Below are 16053 nucleotides of genomic sequence, written 5' to 3'. Positions count from 1 at the left end.
GCAGGCGAAGAGAGAGGAGGTGAGGGCGGTCATCAGCTTGGGGCCCTGGAGCCGCGGGTGGGGGTGGGGGGCGCGAGGCTGGTAAAGGGGCCGTGTTGACAGAAGGCGGGGGCAGCAGTGCGACGAAGGCGTAGAGCTGGGAATCCTGGCGGAGAGCGTGGCCAAGGAGCAGGGTCCCGGCCAGGTGATGCTTCTGCTTGGGCCTACTTAGAACCGGAAGTGAGCCGTCTCGCGGGGAGGATGCCGGGAAGCAGGTCTCCGAGTGGTGCCTCTTGGGGTGGGCCTGGTCCCGGAAACTATGCGGGAGGTGTGCATCCTGCAGGCCGGGTTCCCAGGCACGCGTCCGCGGGGCCGGGGCGGCCTTTCTCCGCTATTCCGAGGCAGCGCAGGGCTAATGGAAACCTAGGAATCAGGAGGCCTGGCTTCTAGGCATGTCCCTTCCTTTTACTTGTGGTTTGACAAGGAATCCTGTAGAGTACAAACTCACGTTAGAATATCTGGTTGCTGGCTGTAAGACATTCAACAAATCACTACTGTCTTTGAGCTGATTTCTTCAACTCTAAAATGGTATTAGTACCCACTTTACTGGATTTTGGTGAGCAATACCTGAGTAAATGCATGGGAAGGGCTGGTACTCTGTAAAAGTGAGCAAGTTTTATGTTTTGTTCATGACAATGATTCGTTCCCTTCCCTTACTGTTGCTTCCCAAGCATTAAACAGTATCTTCCAAACTGTACAGCTCTACAGCTGAATAGTACCTGGATTAAAACGCACCACTTCCAGGAAGCATTCCTGGGTTAGCTCTTCCAGCGTCGGTCCGTTTACACCATCTTGCTGAGCAGGCAGTTTTGTAAACTTGATTAGAAGAGACCTTTTTTTTTTTTAAGATTTTATTTATTTATTTGACAGAGAGAGACACACACACACACAGAGGGAACACAAGCAGGGGGAGTGGGAGTGGGAGAGGGAGAGGCAAAAGCAGACTTCTGTGGAGCCCGGAGCCTGATGTGGTGCTGGATCCCAGAATGCTGGGATCATGACCTGAGCTGAAGGGGCAGGCTTAACGACAGACCCCCAGGCGCCCGACAAGACACCTTTTTAAAGGCAGGATTCAAATAGTTTCTTTTCTTTCTTTCTTTATTACTTCCTTTCTTTCTTTTTTTTTTTTAAGTTGAGGTAAAAATGATGTGTAACATACTAGTTTCAGGTGTACCAGGTAATTCAGTATTTGTATACACTGCGAAGTGATTGCCACAATAAGTCTAGTTATTAGTCACCATACAAAGAAAGTTAAAAAAAAATGTTTTTTTCTTGTGATGTGAACATTGAGGATTTATTCTCTTGGCAGCTTTCAAATATGCAATATAATACTATGTACTGCAGTCATTTTTCAGTACCTTACATTCCCATGACTTATTTTATATCTGGAAGTTTGTACCTTTTGATCCCCTTTACCCGTTTCTCCTACCCTCCCATCCCTTCTTCCCTCTGGCACCCACCAGTTTATTTTCTGTATGTATGAGTTTTGCTTTGTTTTGTTTTTTAGATTCCACATACAAGTGAAATCATACGGTATTTGTCTTTCTCTGTGTTATTTCACTTAGCATAATACCTTTGAGGTCCATCCACATTGTTGCAAATGGCAATATTTCCTTCTCTTTTATGTCTGAGTAGTATTCCCAGGTGTATTCCAGTATAGTAATCCATTTTATAGGTGCACATACACACCAAATGTTTATTCATTCATCCATTTTAGGTTGTTTCCATATCTTACCTATTTTAAGTAAAACTGCAGTGAACATAGAGGTGCATATATCTTTTCAAATTAGTGTTTTTGTTTTCTTTGGCAAATACAGGTTCTTTACAAGCTGTGTTACTTGTTTGTATATGCTTGAAATATAGAATCTATGATAAGCGACAGGAGTCCATGTTTAAAATTCAAATAGTAGGGGCGCCTGGGTGGCTCAGTGGGTTAAGCCTCTGCCTTCAGCTCAGGTCATGATCTCTGGTTCCCGGGATGGAGCCGCACGTTGGGTTCTCTGCTCAGCGGGGAGCCTGCTTCCCCCTCTCTCTCTCTGCCTGCCTCTCTGCCTACTTGTGATCTCTGTCTGTCAAATAAATAAATAAAGTATTTTTTTTAAAAAACTTAAAATTCAAATAATGTAAGACTGAAATGTAAGTCTCCTCTGTACTATTTCCCAAGTCCTAAGTCACTTTTTCTAAGAACATACACATGTGTGTGTAAACCTTGTTTTTTCTTTTTTAAATCAAGACTATCCTGTATGAAGTGCCTTTTTTCATCCCACGATATATCTTGATACTTCTTCCTTATCAGTACCTATAGATCTATCTTATTCTGCTTAATGGCTTTACAGTAGCATATTGTAGGCCTGTACCATAATATCTTTAGTCACGGCTTAGACTTTTTCCATTCTTGTGCAGTTCTGGACAACTTTGTATGGGGTATCCTTGTACATACTTTGTGTACATGTGAGAGGAGAACTCATGAAGTCTTAGAAGTGGAATTGCTGGAACGCCTGGGTGGCTCAGTTGGTTGAGCAGCTGCCTTCGGCTCAGGTCATGATCCCAGCGTCCTGGGATCGAGTCCCACATCGGGCTCCTTGCTCGGCAGGGAGCCTGCTTCTCCCTCTGCCTCTGCCTGCCTCTCTGTCTGCCTGTGCTCGCTCTTTCTCCAAAAAAAAAAAAAAAAAAGAAGTGGAATTGCTAAGTTACAGTATATGTTTTACATTTATTTTATTTACATCCCTTTAAAGATGTTGCAGTTTACGTCCCCACCAAAGATATGCAGTGCCTGTTTCTCTACATCTTCATGAACACAGTGATAACATTTATCTCTTTTGTCATTTTGCCAAAGTATTGTCTTGTTTTAATTTGCCTCTTGCTTATTTTAAGATAGAATTTTGGATGTTTAAAATCATTTTTGTTTTTTATTTTTCACAAGCTGTCTTTTCATGCTCTTGCTCATTTTTCTAGTGGGTTTGTTTCTTTTTCTTATTGATTTGTAAAAGACTCTTACTTTAGAAAATTAGCTCTTTGGCATTTGCATTCCAAATATTTTCCCTCTATTTTTTTTTTTAAGATTTTTATGTATTTACTTGACAGACCGAGATCACAAGTAGGCAGAGAGGCAGGCAGAGATAGAGGAGGAAGCAGGCTCCCCGCAGAGCAGAGAGCCCGATGTGGGGCTCAATCCCAGGACCCTGGGATCATGACCCGAGCCGAAGGCAGAGGCTTTAACCCACTGAGCCACCCAGGCGCCCCTTCCCTCTATTTTTAATGATGCCTTTTTATTTTATTTTTCAGCTTTAAAAAAAATTTTTTTTATTTGTATGAGAAAGAGAGAACACAAGCAGGGAGTGGCAGAGGGTGAGGGAAAAGCAGGTTCCTACCAAGCAGGGAGCCTGATGCAGAACTCCCATCACACGACCCTGGTTTATGACCCGAGCCAAAAGCAGACACCCAACCAACTAAGCCACCCAGGCACCCCTAATTTTATTTTTTTAAGTAATCTGTACACCCAGTGTGGGGATCAACCTCACAATCCCAAGATCAGGAGTCACAAGCTCCACTGACTGAGCCAGTCCCTTTTAATGACAGCTTTCTTAGGAGCACCTGGGTGGCTCAGTCAGTTAAATCTCTAACTCCTGGTTTCAGCTCAGGTGATGATCTCCAAGTTGTAGGATGCAGCCCAGTGTTGGGCTCCACACCCAGCATGGAGTCTGCTTTTCCCTTCCCGCCCCTCCTACCCCTCCCCTCTCTCATAAATCAATCAATCTATCTATCTATCTTTTTTTAAAGAGCTTCATTTAAATATAGTTCAGGGGCGCCTGGGTGGCTTTGTCATTAAGCGTCTGCCTTCAGCTCAGGTCATGATCCCAGGGTCCTGGGATCAAGCCCCGCATCAGGCTCTCTGTTCAGCAGGAAGCCTGCTTCTCCCTCTCCTGGTGTTCCCTCTCTCACTGTGTCTCTCTGTCAAATAAATAAATAAAATATTTTAAAAACAATAACAAAAATATGTAATTCAGATAACATAAAATTCACTCCTTTAAAGTGCTGTAGTCCAGTGTTTTGTTTTGTTTTTTTAAATATATCCACAGAGTTTTGTAGCCTTTCATCCCCTGAAAAGAAACCTCATATTTATTAGCAGGCGCTCTTGTTTCCTCTTTTTCTCTCTGCTGGCATCCACCAGTCTACTTTCTGTCTCTGTGCATTTTCCTATTTTGCATATTTCATTTAAATGGAATCTTACAGCCTGTAGCTTTTTGTGTCTGACTTCTTTCACTCAGCATAATATTGTGAGGTTCATATAGTGTGTATCAGAATATCGTTCCCTTTTAAGGCCAAATTATATTCCATTGGGTGTGCAGACCACATTTGTTTGTTCATTCATCACTTGATGGAAATTTGTATTGATTCTGCCTTCTAGCTATTACGAATAATGCTACTATGAACATACATGTACAGATTTTTGTATTTTCAGTTGGCTGGGCATATATTCTCTTGTGAGTCATATAGTAACTGTTTATGTTTAACATTTTGAGAACCATCAACCATCACTTTCCAAAGTGGCACTGCCATTTCACAGTGCTATCAACAATGTATGAGGGTTCCAGTTTTTCAATAACCATGACAACACTTGCTATTTTCCTGCTTTTTTAGTCATCTTAGTGACTGTGAAATGGTATCACATTGTGGTTTTGATTTATAATTTCCTAATTACATGATGTTGAACATTTTTTATATGCTTATTGGCTGTTTATTTTCTTTAGAGAAATATCCATTCAGATTTTGTCTTTTTTTTTTGTCATTTTTTTTTTAAGATTGTGTTTATCTATTTCTTAGAGATGGAGAGAGAGCACAAGTAGGGGAGCAGCAAGCAGAGGGAGAAGCAGGCTCCCCACTAAGCAGGGAGCCCCATGCAGAACTTAATCCCAGGGCCCTGGAAACATGACCTGAGCCGAAGGCACATGCTTAGCTGACTGAGTCACTCAGGCATCCCTCCTTTGTCCATTTTTAAATTGGGTTATGTCTCTCTCTCTCGCTCTCTCTTTTTTTTTTTTAATTATTTTATTATTTTTTTAAAAATATTTTATTTATTTATTAGAGAGGCAGGCAGAGAGAGAGAGAGAGAGGGAAGCAGGCTCACGCTGAGCAGAGAGCCCGATGTGGGACTCGATCCCAGGACCCTGAGATCATGACCTGAGCTGAAGGCAGCGGCTTAACCCACTGAGCCACCCAGGCGCCCTGTCTCTCTCTTTTTTAAAAAAAGATTTTATTTATTTATTTATTTGAGAGAGAAAGTGTGCACAAGTGGGGGAGGGACAGAGGAAGAGGGAGAAGTAGGTTCCCTGCTGAGCAGGGAGCCAAACACAAGGCTCCATCCCAGGACCTTGAGACCATGACCTGAGTGGAAGACAGACGCCCCTCTCCTCAGCTTTTTTGAAATATAATTGACATAGCATTATATAAGTTTATGGTGTTCAATGTGGTTTTTTTTAAGGTTTTATTTATTTGAAAGAGAGGGAGTGAGCGCATGCACATGAGCAGGGGCAGAGAGCAAGAGCAGGGACCCCAGGACCCTGGGATCACGAGCTAAAGGCAGATGCTTAACCACTGAGCCACCCAGGCTCCCCAGGCATTCAGTGTGGTCTGATACACTTAGATATTACAAAATGATTACCACCAAAGCATTAGCTATCACCTCCATCATGTCATATAATTACAGGGTTTTTTGTGTGGTGAGAACATTTAACATCTACTCTCAACAACTTTCAGCTGTTAGCAAAAGTTTATTAGCAATATAATATACTACTATTAATGATAATCACCATGATGCCCATTAGATTCCCAGAATTTATTGATCTTATAACTAGAAGTTTGCACCCTTGATTGATATCTCCCCATTTCTCCCACCCCTCAATCCCTGGCAATCATTCCATTCTCTGTTTGTTTGTTTTAAGATTATTTATTTATTTATTTATTTGACAGACAGAAATCACAAGTAGGCAGAGAGGCAGGCAGAGAGAGAGGAATGGAAGCAGGCTCCTTGCCAAGCAGAGAGCCCAGTATGGGGCTCGATTCCAGGACCCCGAGATCATGACCTGAGCTGAAGGCAGAGGCTTAACCCCACTGAACCACCCAGGCACCCCTCCATTCTCTGTTTTTATTAGTTTGGCTTTTTAAGATTATACATAAAAGGTCCATCATACAGTATTTGTCTTCTCTTTCCACATTGTCTTAATTTACTTTTAAGCAAGTTTCAGAATGAAGAAGTGTTCGTCCTTGTACTTTGTTGTTCTTTCTCAAGATTGTTTTGGCTCTGCCCAGTGCCTTGCATTTCTATATGAATTTTAGGATCATCTTGTTGGTTTGCAAAAAAGGCATCTGGAATTTTGATAGGGATTACATTGTATCTATAAATCAGTTTTGGGAGTAGTACCTTCTTAATATTAGTCTTCTTTTTTTTTTTTTAAGATTTTATTTATTTATTTGAGAGAGAGCATGAGAGAGGGGAGGGTGAGAGGGAGAAGCAGACTCCCCACTGACCAGGGAGCCTGATGCGGAACTCGATCCTGGGACTCCAGGATCATGACCTGAGCTGAAGGCAGTCGCTTAACCAACTGAGCCAACCCAGGCGCCCAATATTAGTTTTCTGATCTACAAGCATGAGATATCTTTCCATTTTTTTAGGTCTTTAATTTCTTTTTTTTTTTTAAGATTTTATTTATTTTAGAGAGAGAGAGTGACCATGAGTGGGGGGAGGGGCTGAGAGGGAGGGAGAGGGAGAATCTCAAACAGACTCCAAGCTGAGCAGGAACCAGGCATGGGGCTTGGTCCTATAACTCCCAGATTATGACCTGATTGGAAACTGAGTTGGACACTTTACCAGTGAGCTACCCAGGCACCCATAGGTCTGTGATTTCCTTAAGTGACGGTTGTAATCTTCAGTGTACAAATTTAGGTACAAATTCAGTATACAAATCTGGAAAAAAAAAATCTGGTCACTGCTTTTGTTGCTCAGTTTGTTTTTGTCTTTGGAGTTTAGCTTATGGTACATTTTTCCATGAAGAAAATTTTCATTTTTATGTATTAAATATAATCCGTCTTAACTTTATTTATTTATTTATTTAAGTAAGCTCTATGGCCCAGCATGGGGCTTGAACTCGTGATGTGGAGATCAAGAGTGGTGTGCTCTACTGACTGAGCCAGCCAGGTGCCCCTCATAATAGCCAAAAATTGGAAACAGAACAGTTATCTGTCTGCTGGTGAATGGGTAAACAAAATGATATATCCATTGGATGGAACACTTTTCAGCAATTTAGACAATGCAGTACTGATACATGGTACAATGTGTTTGAATCTTGATTACAGCATGTTGTGTGAAAGAAGCCAGACATAAAATACCACATATTGTATGATTCCATCTGTATGAAATTTCCCGAAAAACTAAATCTATAGAGACAAGGAAACAGATGAGTGATTGCCTGGGGATGGGAATGGTAATTGTGAAAGGACAGAGGGATTTTTCTAGGGTGATAGAAATGTTCTCATACTGGATTATAGTGGTGGATACCCAACTCTACAAAGGTAATGGTTGTCACTGAATCATATACATAAAATGGGTGAATTTTATGGTCTGTAAAATATACCTTAATAAGGAAGTTTCTTTTTTCTTTTTTTAAGATTTTATTTATTTATTTGAGAGAAAGCAAATAAGCAGCAGTTTGGTGGGAGTTGGTGGGAGGGAGAAGCAGGCCCCCGCTGAGCAGGGAACCCGATGCGGGGCTCAATCCCAGAACCCTGGGATCATAACCCGAGTCAAAGCCAGGTGCTTAACCAACTGAGCCACCCAGGTGCCCAAAGAGTTTTCTTAAAAACAAAAACACTGGGGCACCTGGGTTGCTCAGTCAGTTAAGTGCTTGCCTTCAGCTGAGGTCATGATCAGGGTCCTGGGATCGAGCCCCGCACTGGGCTCCCTGCTCAAAAGGGAGCCTACTTCCTTCTCCCTCTGCCTGCTTCTCTGCCTACTTGTGATCTCTCTGTCAAATAAATAAATAAAATCTTTAAAAAAATAAAATATTTTTTAAAAATAATAAAGATTTTATTTATTTATTTGACAGAGACACAGTGAGAGAGGGAACACAAGCAGAAGGAGAGGGAGAAGCAGGCCTCCAACCGAGCAGGGAGCCCGATGTGGGGCTCTATTCCAGGACGCTGGGATCATGACCTGAGCCAAAGGCAGACGCCCAATGACTGACCACCCAGGCGCCCCAAAATATAAAATATTTTTAAGATTTATTTATTTATTTTAGAGAGAGTGAATGTGCATGCACAAGTGGAGGGGAGGGGCAGAGGGAGAGAATCTCAAGCAGACTCCCTGCTGAGCAGCAGCCTGATGCTGGGCTCTGTTTCAGGGCCCCAGGATCATGACCCGAGCCAAAATCAAGATTCAGACACTTAACTGACTGGGCCACCCAAGAACCCCAGGAAGAATAAAATCTTTTTAAATTAAATTAAATTTATTTATTTGACAGAGAAAGAGCACAAGTAGGCAGAGTAGTAGGTAGAAGGAGAAGTAGAAGCAGGTTCCTGGCTGAGCAGGGAGCCTGATGTTGGACTCGATCCCAGGACACTGGGATCATGACCTGAGCTAAAGGCAGGCGCTTAACCAACTGAGCCACCCAGGCATCCTTAATTACAAAATCTTTTTTTTTTTTTTTTAAGATTTTATTTATTTGACAGAGAGATCACAAGTAGGCAGAGAGTCAGGCAGAGAGAGAAGGGGAAGCAGGCTCCCCACTGAGCAGAGAGCCTGATGCGGGGCTCAATCCCAGGACACCGAGATCATGACCCGAGCTGAAGGCATCGACTTAATCCACTGAGCCACCCAGGTGCCGCCCTAAAAACAAAATCTTAAAAAAAAGTTTATTCATGCAGCACCTGGGTGGCTCAGTCGGTTGAGCATCTGCTGTCACTCAGGTCATGATCCAGGGTCCTGGGATTGCCTGCATCAGGCTTACTGCTCAGCAGGGAGTCTGCTTCTCCCTCTGCCACCCTGCCACACTTGTGCTCTCACTCGCACACTCTCAGTCTCTCTTAAATAAATAAAGTCTTTTTAAAAATATTTTATTCTTGAAAAAAAAGTGCTATTAGGGGCGCCTGGGTGGCTCAGTGGTTTAAGCCGCTGCCTTCGGCTCAGGTCATGATCTCAGGGTCCTGGGATCGAGTCCCACATCGGGCTCCCTGCTCAGCGGGGAGCCTGCTTCCTCCTCTCTCTCTGCCTGCCTCTCTGCCTACTTGTGATCTCTCTCTGTCAAATAAATAAATAAAATCTTTAAAAAAAAAAAAGTGCTATTAGTGGGAAACCTGGTGTAATCCAGATAAAGTGTATGTAGTCGAGTTAGTAGTATTGTACCAGTGTTAAAACCTTTGTTTTGGGGCGCCTGGGTGGCTCAGTGGGTTGAAGCCTCTGCCTTCGGCTCAGGTCATGATCCCAGAGTCCTGGGATCGAGCCCCGAATCGGGCTCTCTGCTTGGCAGGGAGCCTGCTTCCTCCTCTTTCTCTCTTCCTGCCTCTCTGCCTACTTGTGATCTCTCTGTCAAATAAATAAATAAAATCTTTAGGAAAAAAAAAAAACACCCTTGTTTTGACAAATGTCTCATGGCTAGGTAAAATGTTAACATTTGGGAAAGCTGGGTGAGGGTATACAGTAATGTCTATATGATTTTTTATCTTTTGTATAAATCTAAAATTATCCCAAAATGAAAATTTTTTTAAAGATTTTATTTATTTATTTGGCAGTGAGAGAGTGAACACTAGTTGGGGAAGCAGGACAGGGAGAAGCCGGCTCCCCACTGAGCAGGGATCCTGATGTGGGACTGGATCCCAGGACCTTGGGATCATGACCTGAACTGATGGCAGATGCTTAACAACTGAGCCACCCAGGCGCCCCAAAATGAAAAGTTTTTTTTTTAAGAAATGTGCATTTGTAATTTTGAGAGATACTAACCAATTGCCCTCTACAAAAAATAATCAAAAAAAGAAAAGAAAAAATAAGAGGAAGAAGTGGAATCCCTATGATGATGCTAAAACCATAAGGCTTCACTATGACAATTGGCAAACCAGTTCCTCCCTTAATGAGCAAAGTTGTTTTTTTCTACTTTAATGGTATGTTGAGTAATCACCATCAATGAATTTTTACAATTTTGTTAAGCTCTTTCATATATATTTTTTCTATACTATGTATATTTTTCATTTTTTTAAAGATTTTATTTATTTATTTTGATAGATGGGGGGAAAGAACACAAGTAGGAAGAGCAGCAGGCAGAGGGAGAAGCAGACTCCCCACCAAGCAGGGAGCCCGATGCGGGGCTCAATCCCAGGACCCTAAGCCAAAGGCAGATGCTTAACAACTGAGCCACCCAGGTGCCCCCAAAGTAATTTTTGAAATATTTCATTTAGGGGCACCTGGGTGGCTCAGTGGGTTAAAGCCTCTGCCTTCGGCTCAGGTCATGATCCCAGGGTCCTGGGATCCAGTCCCGCATCGGGCTCTCTGCTCAGCAGGGAGCCTGCTTCCCTTCCTCTCTCTCTGCCTGCCTCTCTGCCTACTTGTGATCTCTCTCTGTCAAATAAATAAATAAAATCTTAAAAAAAATTTTATTTATTTGAGAAAGAGAAAGTGGGGGGAGGGGAAGAGGAAGAAACAGACCTCCCGCTGAGCAGGGAGCCTGATGCAGGGCTGGTCCCAGGACCCTGGGATCATGACCTGAGTCGAAGGCAGACACTTAACTGACTGAGCCACCCAGGCACCCCTATATATATTTTTTCTATTTTGCAAATGAAAAACAACCTGAAGCTCAGAATATAAATTTGGTCACAGAAGTAATTGGTGATAAAGGGCAAACTAAATCTTTGATCTTTTGACTTTGGAACAACCTTCTCTTCTAAGAACCTGTGTGGCTGAATGAAAATAACTTCTAAAGAAGTTTATTGACCTGGAAAGGAAATGCTGTGTAAAGAGGCCACTGTCTCTAGATCAGGGGAGTTTAATGGGTGATTTAGGCCCCCTGAGAAGACATCCAGCAATATCTGGAGACATTTTTATTTTTTTAATTTTTATTATATTTTTTAAAGATTTTATTTATTTTTTTGACAGAGATCACAAGTAGGCAGAGAGGCAGGCAGAGAGAGAGGGGGAAGCAGGCTCCCTGCTGAGCAGAGAGCCCAATGTGGGACTAGATCCCAGGACCCTGAGATCATGACCGAGCTGAAGTCAGAGGCTTAACCCACTGAGCCACCCAGGTGCCCCTGTACCTTAGAGCTTGTTGATGAACAAATACACAGTAGAACATGTGGAGGGGACATATATTTTTTTAAGACTTTATTTATTTATTTGACAGAGACACATCAAAAGAGGCAGGGGGAGTGGGAGAGGGAGAAACAGGCTTCCCTCTGAGCAGGGAGTCCAACATGGGGCTCAACCCCAGGACGTGGGGACCATGACCCGACCTGAAGGCAGATGCCCAATGACTGAGCCACCTAGGTGCCCTTGGAGGGAACATATTTTATCAATATCATCCTTTGGGGTCAGGGGGCCAGAGCAATACTAACAACCCTATTTCAACATCACAAGCAGATTACTTTAAAAAATATATTGAACTTTGGGGAGCCTGGCTGGCTCAGTCTGTAGAACATGTGAGTACTTGATCTTACGGTTGTGAGTTTGAGCCCCACGTTAGGTGTAGAGATTACTTAAAAATCTTTAAAAAAAAAAATTGAACTTTTAGTTAATATGAGTGCTGAATTGATGCCTATAAATTACTTTGGAATGATGGGACACCTGGGTGGCTTAGTTAAGTGTCTGCCTTCCGTTCAGGTCGTGATCCCAGGTTCCTGGGATCAAAACCCACATTGGGCTCCCTGCTCCATGGGGAGCCTGCTTCTCCCTCTCCTTCTCCCCCTACTCGTATTCCCTCTCTTGCTGTGTCTTTCTCTATCAAATAAATACATAAATAAATCTTTTTTTTTAATTGCTTTGAAATGCAATAAAATATATGAGGGATTGATGGGTGCAGTAAAGAAAAGATAGATATTTAATAAAGCAAGTACAGTAAAGTGTTAGTTATAGAATCTAATGGGTGGGAATGTAGAAGTTCACTATATAATTGTTTTTTAATATGTATGAAAATTTTTTTTTTTTTAAGATTTTGTTTATTCATTTGAGAGAAAGAGCTCATGAGCAGAGGGAAGAGACAGAGGGAGAAGCAGACTCCCTGCTGAGCAGGGAGCCCAACTCGGGATTCGATACCAGGACCTTGGACATCATGACCTGAGCTGAAGGCAGATGCTTAACCATCTAAGCCACCCAGGTGCCCTGTGTCTGAAAATTTTCATAATATTGGAGGGGAAATCAAAGCAGAGATTCACACTCTTCTTAGCAGACACTGGAAACCACATTGCTGATTTTGCTGGGTGACCTCAGGCAAGTTACTTTTTTTATGTCAATTTTTTTAAAAAGATGTATTTATTTATTTTAGAAGAGAACACGAGCAGAGGGAGGGACAGATGGAGAGTGGGGGAGAGAATCTCAAGCAGACTCCCAGCTGAGCACGTAGCCCAACTTGGAGGTTGATCTCAGACCCTGAGATCATGACCTGAGCCGAAATCAAGAGTCAGACACTTAATCAACTGAGCTCCCCACACACCTTCAAATTGTCTTTTAGCATTTTATTGTTGTTGTTTTTTTTTTTTTTAAAGATTTTATTTATTTATTTGACAGAGCGAGATCACAAGCAGGCAGAGAGGCAGGCAGAGAGAGAGGAGGAAGCAGGCTCCCCGCTGAGCAGAGAGCCCGATGTGGGCCTCGATCCCAGGACCCTGAGATCATGACCCGAGCCGAAGGCAGCGGCTTAACCACTGAGCCACCCAGGCGCCTTTTAAAGAGTATTCTTTATGCCCAGTGTGTGGCTCACACTCAGGATCTTCAGAACAAGAGTCACATGCTCGGGGCGCCTGGGTGGCTCAGTGGGTTAAGCCTCTGCCTTCGGCTCAGGTCATGATCTCGGGGTCCTGGGATCGAACCCTGCATTGGGCTCTCTGCTCAGCGGGGAGCCTGCTTCCCCCCTCTCTCTGCCTGCCTCTCTGCCTGCCTCTCTGTGTACTTGTGATCTCTCTCTCTCTGTCAAATGAATAAATAAAATCTTTTTAAAAAGAAGAAAAAAAAAAAAAAAAGACTCACATGCTCTGCTGACTGAGCCAGGCAGGCAGCCCAGGATACTTAACTTTTTAAATTTTCATGTGAAACGTAGTCATTGTTTAGCTCAAATGAGATACTAGTATTGCAAGGTTCAAATGAAATAATGTGAAGGCACTTTGAAAAGCATAAAGCACTCCAAAATATAATGCATTGTCATTGGGAAGAATGAGTATTTGGCCAATTATATGTCATGGCCCTGGGTATTCTTGACAACTCCCCACATAATGACATTAGCACTGTTTTACCTGCTTTAAGTTGGAAGTACAGAACAACCATTTCCATAACAATTTCTGTCAAATAGTTTTCAAATACCTCCGGACGACCTAGATTCCTATTCTAAGAGGAGACACAGATACTACCTTTATAACTTTAATATTTTTTTTGTTGTTTTACTTCTAGATTGCCAAGATCTCCACTTAGGGCAGTGGGAATCTTCTTTGACTCTGGAACACTGGGCAGGAGCTTTGCCATTGGCTGGCCAAGAAGGAGGAGGCAGAATGTCTGCATTGTTACACCATAGAGTTCAAACTTCAAAAGACTTTGGGTTAAACAGTATCATTTACTCTGCAAATGATTATGTCTTTCCCTGTCCTCTATGATCATCACAAACTAATGAAACACCTTTCAGGTCTTATGAATTTAGGTTACACTGTTGCCCAGATGCTCTGGCACCTGATTCAGGTAGGATTGGACTGGGTTTTGTGGGCAATGGTGGAAAGGAAAGAACTCATTTTTCCCAGTCTCCAGTTCTTGTTCAGATTAAACATTAGTGCAAATAAATAAATAAATAAACATTAGTGCATGTGAAAACTCGGTTAACTAATCTAGATTGTTGTGTAAAACCGTATTGAGCCTAGAGAAATGCTTTAGTTACTATATTAGGATTTAAAAAATGTATAATGCTATGAAAGGCAAGGGTTCCTTCACTTTTGTTTGTGTGTGTGTGTGTGTGTGTGTGTTTAATTCTTTTCAGCGTAACAGTATTTCACTTTTTGATGGCTTAAGCAAATGTTCTGTTGGAGGGTGTGATTTGAAAACAGTAGCTAACCTGTTTACATTTTACTGTCTGTACTATTATTATAAATGATTTTAACTTCGTGTATGTGTTTTATGAATGTATATCCATGCTGATGGGCTTATGCTTTTTCTAGGGCCTTTGAAAAATGGAACCCAACTCTCTGAGGACTAAAGTCCCAGCTTTCTTGTCTGATTTGGGGAAAGCCACATTGAGGGGAATCAGGAAGTGTCCCCGATGCGGCACATACAATGGAACCCGGGGACTGAGCTGCAAGAACAAGACATGTGGAACCATATTCCGCTATGGTGCACGGAAGCAGCCTAGTGTTGAAGCTGTCAAAATCATCACGGGCTCCGATCTGCAGGTTTACTCGGTGCGGCAAAGAGACCGGGGCCCCGATCACCGGTGCTTTGTGGAGCTAGGCGTGTCAGAGACGACAATCCAGACTGTGGATGGGACAATCATCACTCAGCTGAGCTCGGGACGCTGTTATGTCCCCTCGTGCCTGAAAGCTGCCACCCAGGGTGTGGTGGAAAATCAGTGCCAGCACATCAAGCTGGCAGTGAGCTGCCAGGCCGAGGCCACCCCTCTGACGCTGAAAAGCTCGGTCCTGAATGCAATGCAGGCCTCCCCAGAAACCAAGCAAACCATCTGGCAGCTGGCCACGGAACCCACGGGTCCCCTCGTACAGAGGATTACGAAAAACATTCTGGTGGTGAAGTGCAAGGCGAGCCAGAAGCACAGTTTAGGGTATTTGCATACCTCCTTTGTGCAGAAAATCAGTGCCAAAAGCTTGCCTGAGCGCCGTTTCTTCTGCTCCTGCCAGGCTCTGAAATCGCACAAGTCGAATGCCTCCAAGGAGGAGGTGGCCCAGAGATGTATTCACTTCTTTGCTTGCATCTGTGCCTTTGCCAGTGATGAGACATTGGCTCAGGAATTCTCAGACTTCCTGAATTTTGATTCTAGCGGTAGGTGGTGTGTTGACACGGTTACTCTGTTTTTCTAAAATGGCAATGAAAGAGTTCCACTGATGGCATTTGGAGATTGTCCTAGCAACCTTCAGAAGCAGTTGCTAGATAATTCAAATGAAAAACATTCCTTCTTTTAATCCCAGTCAGCACACTTGCATAAAGGTTGGTTGGTTGGTTGGTTGATTGGTTGGTTGGTTGATTGAAAGTAATGATCAGGAGGCTTGGACATTTTCATTGAGACAGTGAATCTAGCAAAAGTTAGCTTATCTTTGTTTCACCTTTTTTAAAAAATTTTTCACAGATGTCCTATGTTAATAAAAACAAAGAATAAACAAAACAAAAAAACTTTTAATTTGGGGTGCTTGCTTGTTATCTTTGAAGACAGGGAAAGCTATTACCTGCTTAAAAGATTTTTAAAGATTGTACAGCAAGTCTTTTGTTGTAGTTTTTAACAGAGTTTATCTTGTAGATGCTTTTTATTTTCATTTCTTAACGATCAGTTGGCAGTAGCTCCCAACTTTTTAGTTTAATTTCTCTGTAAAGTCTTTTATTGTGTTAAGGGTCCATGAATAAAAACCCATGTCTTGGGGAGTTCTTTAAAGGAAATTATTTTAAAGTAGGCAATCACTCCATAATTTATTTTTATTTTTTTTTATTATGTTCAGCTAGCCACCATAGAGTACATAATTAGTTTTTGATGGAGTGTTCAATGATTCATTAGCTAAGTATTCCATAAGTTATTTTTTATAAATTAATTTTTCTGTAGGCAGGGCCCCATACTTACTCTT

The 16053-nt window shown here is 42.4% G+C and overlaps 1 protein-coding gene across 2 annotated transcripts in view; it reads left to right on the top strand.

The window, feature by feature from the left end:
- Positions 1-16053, top strand: part of C8H2orf42 (chromosome 8 C2orf42 homolog) — a 35808-nt gene continuing 19755 nt past the window's right edge. The window contains exons 1-3 of one of the 2 annotated variants that reach the window (XM_044261314.1): positions 1-19; positions 13676-13957; positions 14428-15262. In XM_044261314.1, coding sequence (XP_044117249.1) covers positions 14440-15262 — 823 coding nt within the window. In that variant the 5' untranslated portion in view covers positions 1-19; positions 13676-13957; positions 14428-14439. The other variant, XM_044261313.1, reaches the window with a different exon arrangement.

This window comes from Neovison vison, chromosome 8 (genome assembly GCF_020171115.1).
Source record: "Neovison vison isolate M4711 chromosome 8, ASM_NN_V1, whole genome shotgun sequence".
NCBI lineage: Eukaryota > Metazoa > Chordata > Mammalia > Carnivora > Mustelidae > Neogale > Neogale vison.
This window is presented reverse-complemented; position numbering and strand designations above follow the sequence as displayed.